Source organism: Mesitornis unicolor, unplaced genomic scaffold (assembly GCF_000695765.1).
Source record: "Mesitornis unicolor isolate BGI_N332 unplaced genomic scaffold, ASM69576v1 scaffold10869, whole genome shotgun sequence".
Taxonomy (NCBI): domain Eukaryota; kingdom Metazoa; phylum Chordata; class Aves; order Mesitornithiformes; family Mesitornithidae; genus Mesitornis; species Mesitornis unicolor.
This window is the reverse complement of record NW_010209306.1, coordinates 28,233-42,274: the sequence shown is the minus strand read 5'-3', so window position 1 is coordinate 42,274 and position 14,042 is coordinate 28,233. Positions and strand designations below refer to the sequence as shown.

Below are 14,042 nucleotides of genomic sequence, written 5' to 3'. Positions count from 1 at the left end.
AAGAAACAGCGAGCGTGGAGCTAGGCAGGATGGAGGTTTCTTATAAACTCTCGAAAAACTTCTCATGTCTCTGAACGCGTCTCTGCATGCAGTGGTTGCTTCAGAAAGCTTTTAACTCAGCAATGAAAGATTTTCACAGAAATGTCAACATGTAAAAAGGAAATTCATCTAATTGAATTTCCCTGTTCAAAACTCCATTTATTTAACAGCAACGAAACACTGAATTTTCTCTGCTCCAAAACTATCTATGAGAATGACCTGAAATGACACATACAAATAACTTGACCACGTGGCCAACATATAGTTTTTGAAGCTCTTCTGCAGTTCTTTTAATAATTTAAATCTGGCAGTGTTTTAAGCAACAGAAAACAGAATCTTATAATAGCAAGTATGAGTTAATCTCAGGTGCAAGTGTTGCTACCTAAACTATAATTAAGACACCAGTTCCTTGTGATGGTAGAAAGCTGTTCCTTTCTTTAGCATCTGTATGAGCTTCCAAATACAAGGAGTACAAATTAGAGCCTTGTTTCCCCACTACCTTACACTTTGCACAGTCACTTAAACACGCATAAAGAGAGCACTAATGGGTGCAATTTCCCATTCACTTTGCACAGGTATAAGGGATTCCACCAGCAGGAGCACTGAAGGATCGCACCCACTGTGCTGATTAAATCAGCTAAGTGCAGGGTACGTTCCCCCTGGCTGTGCTTCCTGGCACGACTAATTCCTTCTATTGGACCTTTGGGACTTAGGCCAGGACTACGCACAGATGGTTCCTCAAATCAGGAACTCACTTTCCCTGCTGCCTAATGGAGCCTGAATCCTGGGATTCAAATTACTGTGTCACGCATGTGAACGGTAGGAGGAGGTTCCCAGTTCCCAAAGTTCTCATAGACTACTTGGAGTCTGTGTAAGTTGTTGTGTGTCACAGGACTGGTAGAAATTAAACCTTTTGTAAGGGCTTACTAAGTTCACAAGCACTGGATACTGATGGTATTCGTCTCCTTTTGAAAATATCTCCTACTCTAGAAGTGACTTAAGGCCCATGCACTTGCTGTGTGCAGCAGGGACTATTGCCACCAAGAGAAATCTTCACCTTTGCATTCGCAGCAGTGATGTGAAGATGGCACAAGTCAGGACCCTGCCCTGCAGCTCGTCATCTTCCAAACACCATTGGCAGGAATATGCACTTAGTAGAAACTTGGTATTAGTACTTATGATTGAGGATAAACACAACCTGGAGAGCATTTTCTCAAGGGACTGCATTCCGTTTAAATGTGTCACTGCAGAAACCTATTAACTGGTTATTGTATCAAAGAAGACTATGTCTGTCTATCTATATACACAAACATGGATGAACACAGAGGAACGGGAGAAATACATATATTCATACAGAGACAGAGAGAAAGACGAGGTCTAAATATATTAAGGTTGACTTCTAATGCTCTTCAGTGTAATAAGATTATTTTTTCCAGGGAATTTTTTTAAATTTCTTTAAAAAATTGAAAATTATCTAGGTATTATTTTGTAGACAGATGGAATAGTTACATGCACCTTAGAATGGGCAGGACTATGAGGTCCCTGGTGAAAGACGAAGTAATCCAAAATCTTCTAATTAGGGAGCCAAATGTTAAGTACTTAAGTATGTTGTCTTACAAAGACACTGCCAGGTTGCATTATCGTTCGTTTCTAGAAAAATCCAAGCGTATATTAGCCCTCCAAACAGCAGTCTGCAGCCTGAGCAGCTTTCTTGCTGCAGTAGACAATATTGGATAAACAAGAGCCAGAGCTCTTTGATGAAGGAAGAATGAAAAGATTATCAATTTGCCAAGCGAGGGCTAATGAATGACACCGTGCTCAGGATCAAGTCGGGCCATTTTTTTTTCCTAAAATAACGTCTTAGTTTGACAGCTTCACGCAGGCATCACACCAGGAGTGAAAAATCACCTCGGGCACAGAGATAATCTGAAAATAACAGAGACTGTTTAAGCTGGTCCCAGCTGAAGAGAAGTCCAGGAATAGAGTCAGGAAACCCAAATACGGATAAAAACAGGGCTGGGGCAAAGTTCCACCACAAAAGGTGTGATTAAAGCAAAGCACTGTCAGATCCATCTTCCACAGAGGACTTAGTGCATTTTACGGTTCGGATGTACGTGTTAAGACGACTGACATTAGGTCCTAATATTTTTTATGCACACATCCATTAGGAAAGAAAGTCTTGGCATAAAGGAATAACTTCTGTGCAATAACATTTGTGAGGGTTGAACAAAATCTACAACAATTACTTCACTTTTAACAGTTTTTTGGAACCAGTTAGCAGAGATACGGTATTTCTAGACATGATTGGTTAAGAAGTCCAGTATTAAAAAAACCAACAAAACAATTAAACAAACAACAAAACAGCTACTCCTAAAGAGTCCATACCAGTCGTAGCTTCAGAAAAAGAAGCAATAACAGAAAGAAAACATCTAATTTTTTAACATTTCCATTCTGCGCTAATCTTTTGTACCTTTTTCTGTCCCTGTCTATGTTCAGGTTTGCATTTCACCTCTTTCTTCTGCTATTTTTTGGTGTCATTAAAGCAACATAATAACATTGAGCATGAAAACAACCTTAAAACTGTTTGTATGGAAGTAATATCACAGAATCCCAGAACGTTAGGGATTGGAAGGGACCTCAAAAGCTCATCCAGTCCAATCCCCCTGCCGGAGCAGGAACACCCAGATGAGGTTACACAGGAAGGCGTCCAGGCGGGTTTTGAATGTCTGCAGAGAAGGAGACTCCACAACCTCTCTGGGCAGCCTGGGCCAGGGCTCTGTCACCCTCACTGAGAAGAAGTTTCTTCTCCAATTGAAGTGGAACCTCCTGTGTTCCAGTTTGTGTCCGTTACCCCTTGTCCTATCATTGTTTGTCACCGAGAAGAGCCTGGCTCCATCCTCGTGACACTCACCCTTTAAATATTTATAAACATAAATGAGGTCTGATATAGCTACTGCTTGAAGTGATTTCTACCATAGTATAGCAGGGGAAAAAAAACAAACAACCCCACTTTTGAAATACTAATGCTAATAACAGCACATATGAAGGTGAATTATTAAAAAAGTTAATTCCCAAAATTGACAAAATAATCACTTCTCAGGAAGTTCATACACGATCCAGGGAGATGAAGAATGAGTCATTCTGTAATTTTATGACTTCAGTTTTACAGCATTCCTGATCAGTGGTGGCTTTTTGGTTTGGAGGGGTTTTTTAGGTATATGAAGGACATACACATTAATGCAAAATTATCTGTGAATTAAGGGGATAATCAGACGGCACTTATTAAAATTGGTTGCTTATATCCAGCTGCATCTCCTTGTAAACCACACATATATTTTTTCCAAAGTTTTTGGTTTAATTATAACATAATATAATTAAATTAAAACAAGTTAATCCCTGGGATATGGACATTCACATTGAAAAAAAATAATATAACAAAGAAGCACCAGCTACAAAATGATCTCTGAAGTTTCTTCTGTGCCCAGGTTCAAAGGGATTATTCTGGGGGAAATTAAAATTTTAATTATGCCTGAAAACAGAGAAGTCGATGTTAACTGAAGGTATGGATCTAAGCAGAATACACATTAGCCACAAAGTCTCTTTGATAAAACTGTCTCACTCTAAATTTGCAAATCCTATTCTGCTTCCGTTTCAGACTTCTCCGGGCCGCGTTTCACTGCATTGCAATGAAGTCTTTTGTAGCCTGGGGTTCTGTAGCTCTTTTGCTATCGAGATTTCCCAGGAGCGCCGTAATCTGAAGCAGAGATGAGAAGTAGGGTTTTTTAGTTTAGGAAAAAATACACCAAAACCCGAAGCTTCACTGTATTCCTGAATCCAGATGGATTTTACTTAATAGTTTGAGAGGGGAAAAAGCAGGAGGAAGAATCACAGAAGAGTTGAATGGGAAGGATGTGTTTTGCACATCAGAGCAACAAAAAGCCTGGCTTTTTTGGGCACTCAGGAGATGTGGGTTCAAACCCTTTTAGAGGAGATAATACAACAGAAGATCGGCAGGCAAATAAAAAATTAATTATTGACACAGCCTAGCCCTGAAAAATAGTTGAGAAGGTGAATAATTTAGAAAGCCCATCTAAAAGCATGCATTATTTGAGAGCAGAGCTGAGCGCACGCTCACAGGGCCAGCGTGGGGACGGGAGGTTGGCCCTCACCTCAGTTGCTGCAAGCGGACAACACCGGGCATTGGCGAGGGATGAGGATTGACTCGGGCAGAAAGAAGAGGTTGCCTCTGAAATCTTAAACTCCAAATGACCTACGTGAACCTGCAAGGCTGTTTACTTTCCCAGTGTGGAGAATCCACCAGCTCTTGAGCTATACCAGTGTAGAAGAAGAGTACACGTGTGTTTGCTGACAGTTTATCTGGTGAAGCAGTTTATTATATACAGATTATCACAGAATATGAGGAGTTGGAAAGGACCTTGAAAGCTCATCCAGTTCAACCCCTGCCAGAGCAGGATCACCAGACCAGGTCACACCCCAGACATGGAAGAGCAAAACCCGAGCTATTATACAGAAATTCCATATTGGGTTTTTAACACGTTAACCTATCTCAGTACGCTTTTCTTTTACAGGAGACTACGTAGTCATGTCCGTTTACTTTAACCTGAGCAGGAGGATGGGGTATTTCACCATTCAGACCTACATTCCCTGCACACTCATCGTTGTGCTGTCCTGGGTGTCTTTCTGGATTAACAAGGATGCAGTTCCTGCCAGAACATCGCTGGGTGAGTTCTTTGCCTTCCTGCTTTTATTCAAGCATGGTGATATTTAATTGCCACCTCTGTGGATCACCAGTTTGTAAATGTAAGAAGAGAGACAATTCCCCATAAGCTCTCCTCATTTAGAGCAACGTAGTCGTTTCCAGGGAATAACACAGCCTAAACCATCTTTTCCTTTTTACTACATCAGATTCTAACTCATTATTGTACGATGACGGCAGTAAATTTTATAAACATCAAGAGGACGGGGATTGCTGGATGAGAGGAAGGGATGGTTTAGTTTTATTTGCTCTACTGCCATATCGTGGTGACTAGCAATACAAGTTAAATAAATACCAAGAAGGAATCAATCTTCCTGGCTGGCTCTGTGCCACGGTGGTAAAAAGGGAAGGACGTAGTACCCCAACTTCCACTTGAGGGACCAACAACCACATGTAGCCTTCAGGCCACTGAATTAACTGAGTTTGGTGGTATCTAGAATTGTGAGGTGCAATTAATCAGAATTAGCAATTTCGACACATTTAGCAACTGCTCCACAGATAAACTAAAGGAGAGACCAAAGCAACCTTGCTTGTGCCAAGCAGCTGTAGCTGCAAGAATCAGCAACATAGAAACCTTCACCTGGAGAAAGTTAAACACGTTTCCTACTTCTTCATTATATGCACACAAGTGAGAATCTTTTTAGTTTTTCCTTCTGTATTTTCATTTCTTGACAGAACAACAGCGCAGAGCACGGGAGTGCAAAATGAGGGACAGCACTGCCATTGCAGAGCTCCCGTGAGAGAAACACGGGAATAGAGGAGCAGTGGCTCCCGTGACAGAAAGTTTCAGGAGTTTTACTGCCTTATTTACATCCTTTCCAAAAAGAAGTTATAAAACCTGCTTTAAAGTAGTATAAAATTAATAAAGGCATTCAGCTGTTACTTTAGATTTGCCATGGACATACAAAACCAATTGGTCCCTCATTGAGAATTAGTCTGTTTGTACCGCTGAGGAGGTAAAGTCAGCGATATGAAATTTGCCAGATAAAATGTGATGGATTTTAACTGTTCTGATGCATTTTTAATGTTCTTCTCATTGTAGTAGAGGGAATAATGTTCTGAAAGGAGAAGGGGTGGTGAGGCATCTTACAGCAGTTCTCACTTGCAGACTACGGCCACTTATGAAGGCCAGAAGAGACACTGGTCTGGCTCCGAGAGATATCCGACCTCACAGCATTACAGCTCTAAGGAGCCCTGAGGAACCCTCCCTTCCACCTTTATCTGCAAAAAAACAAATAACGAGCAGCAGATAATTTGTGTGCATCTTTTGCATACAACTAGAATGAGTTTAGGCAAGAGAAATGAAAGTTTTATATTTTTATGTAGCACACATGCAAATCTAGACATATTTTTCCTGAAATTCCTACTGGATTGCATGCTTTCATGGGAAATTTCCTTATTTTCTATCTCAAATAATGGCTGCAAGTGTGTGTCTTATTCCACTGCTATCATTAATCTGCAACTAGAAATAAGCCAAACTTATCCCCCCAAAAAGCACAGAAAGTTTGAGGTTGGCTTTGAGGTTCCTTTGAAGAATGCAGTAAAGCAGTTTTTATTCTCCACAATCACTTTCTCACTGACACAAGTTCTCTTCTCTCTAGCACTGATAAAGGGTTTGAGCACAAGAATCCAAAAAGTACATTTCTCAATTAAAAATAAACAAAAAGCCCCCCTAGAACTAAACTATAAAGCTGAAAAACTCAAATTTCTTCAGATCCAAATCCCATCAAGCAAATTATTGTGCAGAGCAGCGTTTGCAGTGCCCGTTCTAAAGCTTTCCTACCCCGTGTTAACCCTCAAAGCTCTCATTGAATCCACACTGCACCTTGAGCCGTGCTGTTTCATGTCGCTATGTTTGAACTCCCAGCATATTTCAAAACCGGTCAGAGATAACGGACAAAATCAGTTTGATACATGAAGTAATAACATTTCCGTTGTTTTCTATCTGTCTGCCAGGTATTACAACCGTCCTGACAATGACCACCCTAAGTACAATTGCTCGTAAATCTCTTCCCAAAGTCTCCTATGTGACAGCAATGGATCTTTTTGTGTCAGTCTGCTTCATTTTTGTTTTCTCTGCACTGGTGGAATATGGGACTTTGCACTATTTTGTCAGCAACAGAAAGCCAAGCAAGGATAAAGACAAAAAGAAGAAAAATCCAGTATGTATCTTCTTACCAACAAGGTCTAACATTCAATTAGGTTTTCTGAGAGAGCATTTAAATCCCTCTTTATGCTTGTACTTTCTTTTCAGCCTTAGCTATTACATATATATACTCTTCCTTTGGATTAACAGGAATGCAAGCATTCACCTTGAGAATGAAGCACTCGTATATTACGGGTTGTCTTGATGCCAGACAAACTAATTTCTTAGAATAAGGCTCCTTCTAAGCAAAGTCTTCTGCAAATCACAGCTATTCCAAAACAAATTATTTATGCTGTAGGTAGAGCTCTTGCTGTGACCTTTACGGGAGAACTGCTGGTTTCTCTGTCTTAGATTTAGCAATATTCTCTGCCATTAACTTGTGTCTGTATTGTTGAGATAAATGTTTTTATTATTATCAGGACTGCAGTTAAACTTCTCTATTCAAACTGCAGCGTGCTTTTCCTAATGCTCCTTAAGCATCTGTTTCCTTTTCATTGTTTCCTTATCTTCTTTTTCTTGTATTTCTTATCTCCTTTATCTACTTCTTTCCCTTAGAAAGTGATTTGATGAGCAGTTTAGAATGTTATTTATGGATGCCTGCTACACAATAATAATAGTAAATGTATATGATAGCTATGACAAAAAAAATCCTGGAAATAGCCTTCCTAGGGGTTTGGGACCTTGCTCAGAGAGGAACAAGTTTGTTGCTTATTTTGTCCAGGACAGACTTGTCCTTGCCTTTGGCACCTGAGCTGAAAAGTCTGTTGTCTACAGGTGGAAAGGAGGAGTGTAAAATCCTAGAGGGAAAGGTAGCTTAAACAACTAAAAAAAATAAATAAACCAAACATGCCTGTGAAAAATGTGAAGAATGAGTGTTTTACATTAAGAGAGAGTATTTTCAAATCCATGTCAGGCATCTAGGAAGTCAAGAAGCCACTTGGATTTGCTCTGCTAAAATTCTCAAGGACTTTTGAAGGTATTCTCTTCCAGTTCTAACATAGAGTATATATATATAATGTACTCTGTAGTGGATAAACAGCCAGAAAAACACCTGTAAGACTAGAAAGGAAGAATTTTCACCTAACTTTAGGTACACTAAGGTTGAATTTGATCACACTCCTCTTGTGGTCAGAAGGGAGAGGCAGCTCTGGAGGGTGGTGTGTCCTGGCCTGTGCACATGTGTGTCCTTCAAGGTCAATTAAAGGAGCAAAGATTAACCACTTCAAATTTAGTTGTCTCACGTAAAGATCTCTATATAAGGGCAGATTACTCCTTCTTTACTTATCTGTGAGCATTTGGGGACAAGCAGAGCTAGAAATGATTGCCTGGATCCTAATCGCAAGTCTAAAAAACTCAGGAGTAAGAAAGAAGCTCAGGACCCAGCCTGGAGGTAAAAGGAATTTTTTCTGAAAAGTGCGTTTCTAAACTGTGAATGGTCTCCTCTTTCAAAGCAGCTCAACATAAAAGATGGGAATCCCTTGGGAATATGAAGAGGTCTCAGTGGAATTTGATATCTTCTGTCTTTGGCCCAGATGTAGTTACAAGATACAGCGACAAGTGAAAATGTGGGGGGTTGATATGACAAATAACTTGCTTAAACTGTTATTATCCCAACCTTTCTATAAATTTAGTTCTTTTTGACTTACTATGTTTTAGAAACATATTTTTAATTTACATTATTTTTGTCTCTTTCTTTCTTTCCTTTCCTTCTTTAATTTAAACCAAAACCCTCTGACTCTCTTTTCTGTCTACAAAATGAAAGCTTCTTCGGATGTTTTCCTTCAAGGTATAATGCTTTTTGGAATGGAAATTCACTGCATGCGACTGCTGAATTTAACTATTAGAGCTTCTATGAGAGTGGTGGTTGTTGTTTGTTTTTTTTAATGAAACATCTAAGCATTCTACTCAAGATAATTCCTCATTAAGTAGAATGGTTACCTATTTCTAAATAGTTGGTAGAGTTGATTCAGCAGCCCAAATACTGATTCACTGTGGTTCTGAACTTACCTAAGTTCACGAGTGACCAACACGATTGGATCTCATGAATGAAGAGAGTTTAATGTTCAAACGTTTCTGCTTCTCTCTTTCCCAATTTGCCATGGGATCCAATAGCACCAGCCACGCCAGAAACCTGCAATGCACCCTTTTAGAACTCAGCTCTGACCCTTGTGGTTTCACTCCAGATTAGAAAACCAAATCCGTTCTGATGTTGACCTGAACAAAATTCTACGTCACCATCAATTACTGCTCCTGATGCCAAAAAGTCAAGAGTTTTGAAAGGGTGTAAGATGCAAATGTATTTTAATGCTGTCACTGGATCAACACACTCTTAGCAAATATATCTACCTATGTTCCACATCTAAGCCTTATCTTCATTCAGAAATGCAGAGATTTTGACAAAAAAACCACCAACCCCAAAATAAACAAAATAAAGAGGGAAAACAAGAAACCACATAAAATAAAAGCCAAAAATTTTACATCCTTATGGAATGGAATTGTTGCTATTTTATCCTAATAACTACTAGCAGGAAATTTCAATGCCTGTCATCCTAGTGTTTGCCAAGGGCTCAAATATGTTTTAAATGCTTAATTTGCTTCATTCAGTCCAAATATTTCTGTGTATATACATATATATACACACACACACACATGTACAGCTACTATATAAAATCTGGAACATATTTGAACCTTCTGGTTGGTGAACATTAGTAGACGGCGAACTGCACATCAACTGGAGAGATTCTCCTAACCTTATTCAAATGACCCAGTTTTTGCCTTTTCCCCCCCTGCATTTACTCCTGTATCAACACAAACCAACCCTATATTAAAATCCTGCATTTCCAATTGATTATTGCAGCTGCTTCAGTGTGCAGAACACAGATTGACTTAAGATACCGAGCAGCTATGTAAAATACTAATCACAAAATAAATTCAGAGCACCATTAGTTACAGTCCCGAATGTTTCCTGTAACCCTAGTGTTGACTTAGCTTGGCATAACAGCTAACTGTCCACAGCTGGTAACTTTATATTGACCTGTGCTGCTTTCATGTAAAGTTAAAGCGCACGATGCACCCGATTTCACTAAGTTCAAGGTAATATTTTCATTAGAACTCCCAGTTTCCCATGTGCCCACGCAGAACCATCATGCCCATGCTGACCGTTAGTCTCTGTGTCCCTGTGCTCTGGTGATAATAACGGCGTCTCTCCCTCCTGCCATCTCTTTCTTTTCTTGCTACTCCACCGTAGGCACCCACGATTGACATCCGGCCTCGATCAGCTACAATTCAAATGAACAATGCCACACACCTCCAAGAAAGGGATGAAGAATATGGCTACGAGTGTCTCGATGGCAAGGACTGTGCCAGTTTTTTTTGCTGCTTTGAGGATTGTCGAACGGGAGCGTGGAGGCACGGAAGAATACACATCCGCATTGCCAAAATGGACTCCTACGCCCGCATCTTCTTCCCAACTGCCTTCTGTTTGTTTAACCTGGTGTATTGGGTATCATATCTTTACCTTTAAAAGCAGAAGGAAAGTGGTGATATGAGCCTTACTCACTGAATTTCTTAGAGAGATGGTTTCCTAACTCCACTTGAAGTATTTACAACGCGCTTTATAGTGGTCTGAATTCTTTAGTGCCATAACCCCGTAAATATCAGCCACGTCATTTGTCCAAAAGATTATTACCGTGAATTCAATGTCCATTCAACATGCCGAAATAATTTGACATAAAAAGAATATAAAGAGGTAATATACAGCTATACTTGCCGGAAAAGAGAGAAACAGAGCAGACAGGGCAAGGGGAGCATGGCAACATCACCTCATAGCTGGTACTGCTGTTTCAAACAGGAGCGACAGAGAGGAGAATCCCAGGTAAAGTGCTGTACAGTTTGTTAACATTGGCTATAATTATGCTATAGCTTTATTCTCTGTGGGCTTTTCTTTTTGGAAGAGTCATCTCTCACTTTGAATAGGTATTATTACGCTAGGAAAGTAACTTCTACTCCCACACAGATAAAAATAGACCTTTCCCTTTGCCATCCCTTTAAGAGCACATGTACAATGCTGTAAATATTTCAATACCTTGTAGTACATAAAGTCTAGTGCATGCATCTTTTGGGGGCCAAAATAAATAAAACAAAGGTACCATAAAGTATTGTCTTTTATTTTGTGTCTCTGGATGTGCTATTGTAATTGAAATGTGGACATAAATACTTTTTTTTCCTGGAAAAATTACCCCTTCCCCTCGTGCATGGAAGATCCAAGCAGACAGCACTTTCATGTAACACATTAGAGAAGCCTTAAGGATTCAAATAAATAACATGTAGACAAATCTGTATGGCCAATATAATAGCTCATAAAGTGTACTGTATGTGTCTGCTGCAGTTGTAGCCTTCATTTTCCATTGGTAATGTTGCTATATCTCAACTGAATTTCCAGTAATTATTCATTGCAAGATCAGCTTCCAAATTTAACCCATGTGCTTCTGTTGTTCTTTGCTCACGTTAAGCTCTACTTCTTTTCCTTACACAAGTGTTTGTGACTTTTCTTTTCTAATTCTTCAACCAGTCCAGAAAATAGCTTTTAGCCCAGACATTATTTTTTACATAAGAGCTTCGAGTTCATTCGGAAACATTTGATTTTGAACTATATATACACATCCAACTCTCTGCCCATCCACGTCCTTGACCAGCAATAGTCGTTGTCAGTGCTGCTTTTCACTCCATGAGTACCTTTACTAAAACAAACCTTTCCCATGGCTAGCACACACTTTAGAGATAGCCTTGAACAAACAAACCCACAAAGGGAACAAAGGATGTCTTGGCTACAAAACCACACGTATGCAGTTGCTGTGTATTTCCAAACCTTCGACCCACCTGGGTGAATCTTGAAACCCATTTATCCGCCGGTTTTCAGAACCTGTACGATGCTCAATTATGCAACCTTAAGCACATGTAAATACGACTGACTTTTGTTTTTTTTTAATTTTCAAAGATGTAAAATGTCACCTCCAGGAAAGCAGGCTTGCAGATTGAGAAGGGAGATCTATTACTTATCATTGCAGAATTATTAATAGCTAAAAATGGAGGGAAAAAAGAGGAAGTTTTCCAATGTTGTATAGTTTTGGAAATAAAAATGTATAAAAAAAGGAATAACTCTTGATCATCAATTGCACCTTGTCCAATGTATTTGAAAACATTTTAATAAAGGAATTGCACACACCCGTGGACTTTTTCAATAAAACTGCTGCACTCAATCCCGCTTTTCTTGTGATTAGTTTGTTAAAAGCATGCTTCAAGGACAATACTGCTTGACTAGGGTTGATTCATCAGCTGCCTAAATAGGAGCGATTATAATCCTCATAACCCCCTGCCTTGTCTCATTTTGTGGCCAATCGACTCACCCACAACTTTCAAAGCTGGAGACTAAATGTTTTAAACCTTTCTGAAGTTTATCTTATTCTTTAAAAAAATAAATCACTGAATTGGAAGTGTCCTGAGAAAGAGAGAGAACCTTTCTTTACCTACTTAAAGTAGAAAGCATCTCCATTCCCTGAATGAGTGTCCATCAGCTTTCACAAGGAAATCTGGTTTAGCTGGTGCCAGACACAGATCGCTAATTATTTTTATTTCTTTTTTTGCAGTGGTCAGTGATTTTACAGCTTTTTGTTAGTTAAATGGTTAATAAGAATGGCTGATGTTATACATTTATTTTAACTTTTCTCTAGATCTTTTCCCTGCTACCAAATAGGTTTTATACAGCTCAGTATGAATCCCAGCCCAAACCAGCCTTGTAATTCCCTCAGTCCAAGTGCATTTCAGTTAACATAGGTAGATTTGTTTTGTCAAGGTCTGTGAAATTAAGGATTCAGTGACTAAGTACTTTACCCTAGCTGAGCCATCAGATTACACATCCCTCTTGAAAGCCTGCAACACTGAAGAATTGGATGCAATAATTAGGATTAAATTATCAGATCCCTCACTTGTGCAAGCTCACCTTCTCCTGCCAGCAAAGGAGTTTAGTTAAAGATTGATATTCCCTCATCTCAATCATGAGAAAAGGACATCAAAGCATAACCTAGTGCTAACTAAACAAAAAGTAGAGCGTTCCTCTAAATACAGACCAGATTAGTTATTCAGCAGAGAATTAAATTATGAATTTCGTATTGTAAAGCCAAGCTGCCACCACAGCATACACAAGAGCAAGAAAATAGAATTTGAGTAAAAAACTGCTCAGAAACCTATCTGTATAGTCATTCACACACACATATTACATGAAAGTTAGTATGAGCACAAGAAGAACGGTGAAAATACAACAGAGCCATCTAAATGAAACTTAGTTACAGCCCAGGGGAAAAAGTGACATTTTAAAACACAAGTGTTGTCTTTCAAACAAAATTTCACTTGCTTTGCGAAGAGAATTTAATTACATCTTATGAAAAGCTTCACAGGTAAATTAGTTTGTCATACCCATGAGAGACCTATTTTTCAATTTATAAAAATCAGAAGCCAATGGCCTTTCCTTATTTAGATGGTTCTTGTAAATGAAAAGATACAGACTTCCTACTTCCACATTACAGCTTTCCTTTTTAATGTCAAGATTTACAATGGAAAACATAGCTGGTGAATATGTAAAGGAAAGTTCATGACCTTTAAAAGATCTTGAATAACAGACTTGAACTAAAAGCTTTGCTTACAACTCAGCAAACCCATCTGAATAATTCATTCCAGAATGCTGAATTAGTTCTGAAAACATAAAAAATGTTGCCTTTCTTCTAGGGGAAAAAAAAGCACTGTATGATAAGACTGAATAAGATCTTTTCCTTTGGACTCTCATAAAATTCATGTTGATTATCAAAGTGAAAATAAGGAAAAATAAGAAATTATTAAAAATTTACATAACTTTAATTCAACCAGTCTGAAAATCTCAGAAATCATTATCTTTTCACTATGCTTTCTGAAACTGCCATTAGTTCCTTCAAACCCCAAGTAACCTTTCATGAGCAGCTTTTGGCTGCCCACCCTGGTTCCAGTAGCTTTGGATTTTACAGATTTTTAGGAGTCTTCGCTGGTTAATTT

At 38.9% G+C, this 14,042-nt stretch overlaps 1 protein-coding gene across 1 annotated transcript; it reads left to right on the top strand.

Moving 5' to 3' along the window:
* Positions 1 to 4,628: 4,628 nt before the first annotated feature.
* On the top strand, positions 4,629 to 11,101 carry LOC104547234 (gamma-aminobutyric acid receptor subunit gamma-2; the record flags this gene model as incomplete). The annotated part of the gene is made up of 4 exons (XM_010192843.1): positions 4,629 to 4,781; positions 6,773 to 6,978; positions 8,725 to 8,748; positions 10,210 to 11,101. Coding segments are annotated over 4 exons (659 nt in total), but the record flags the coding sequence as incomplete, so codon positions are not given.
* Positions 11,102 to 14,042: the final 2,941 nt, after the last annotated feature.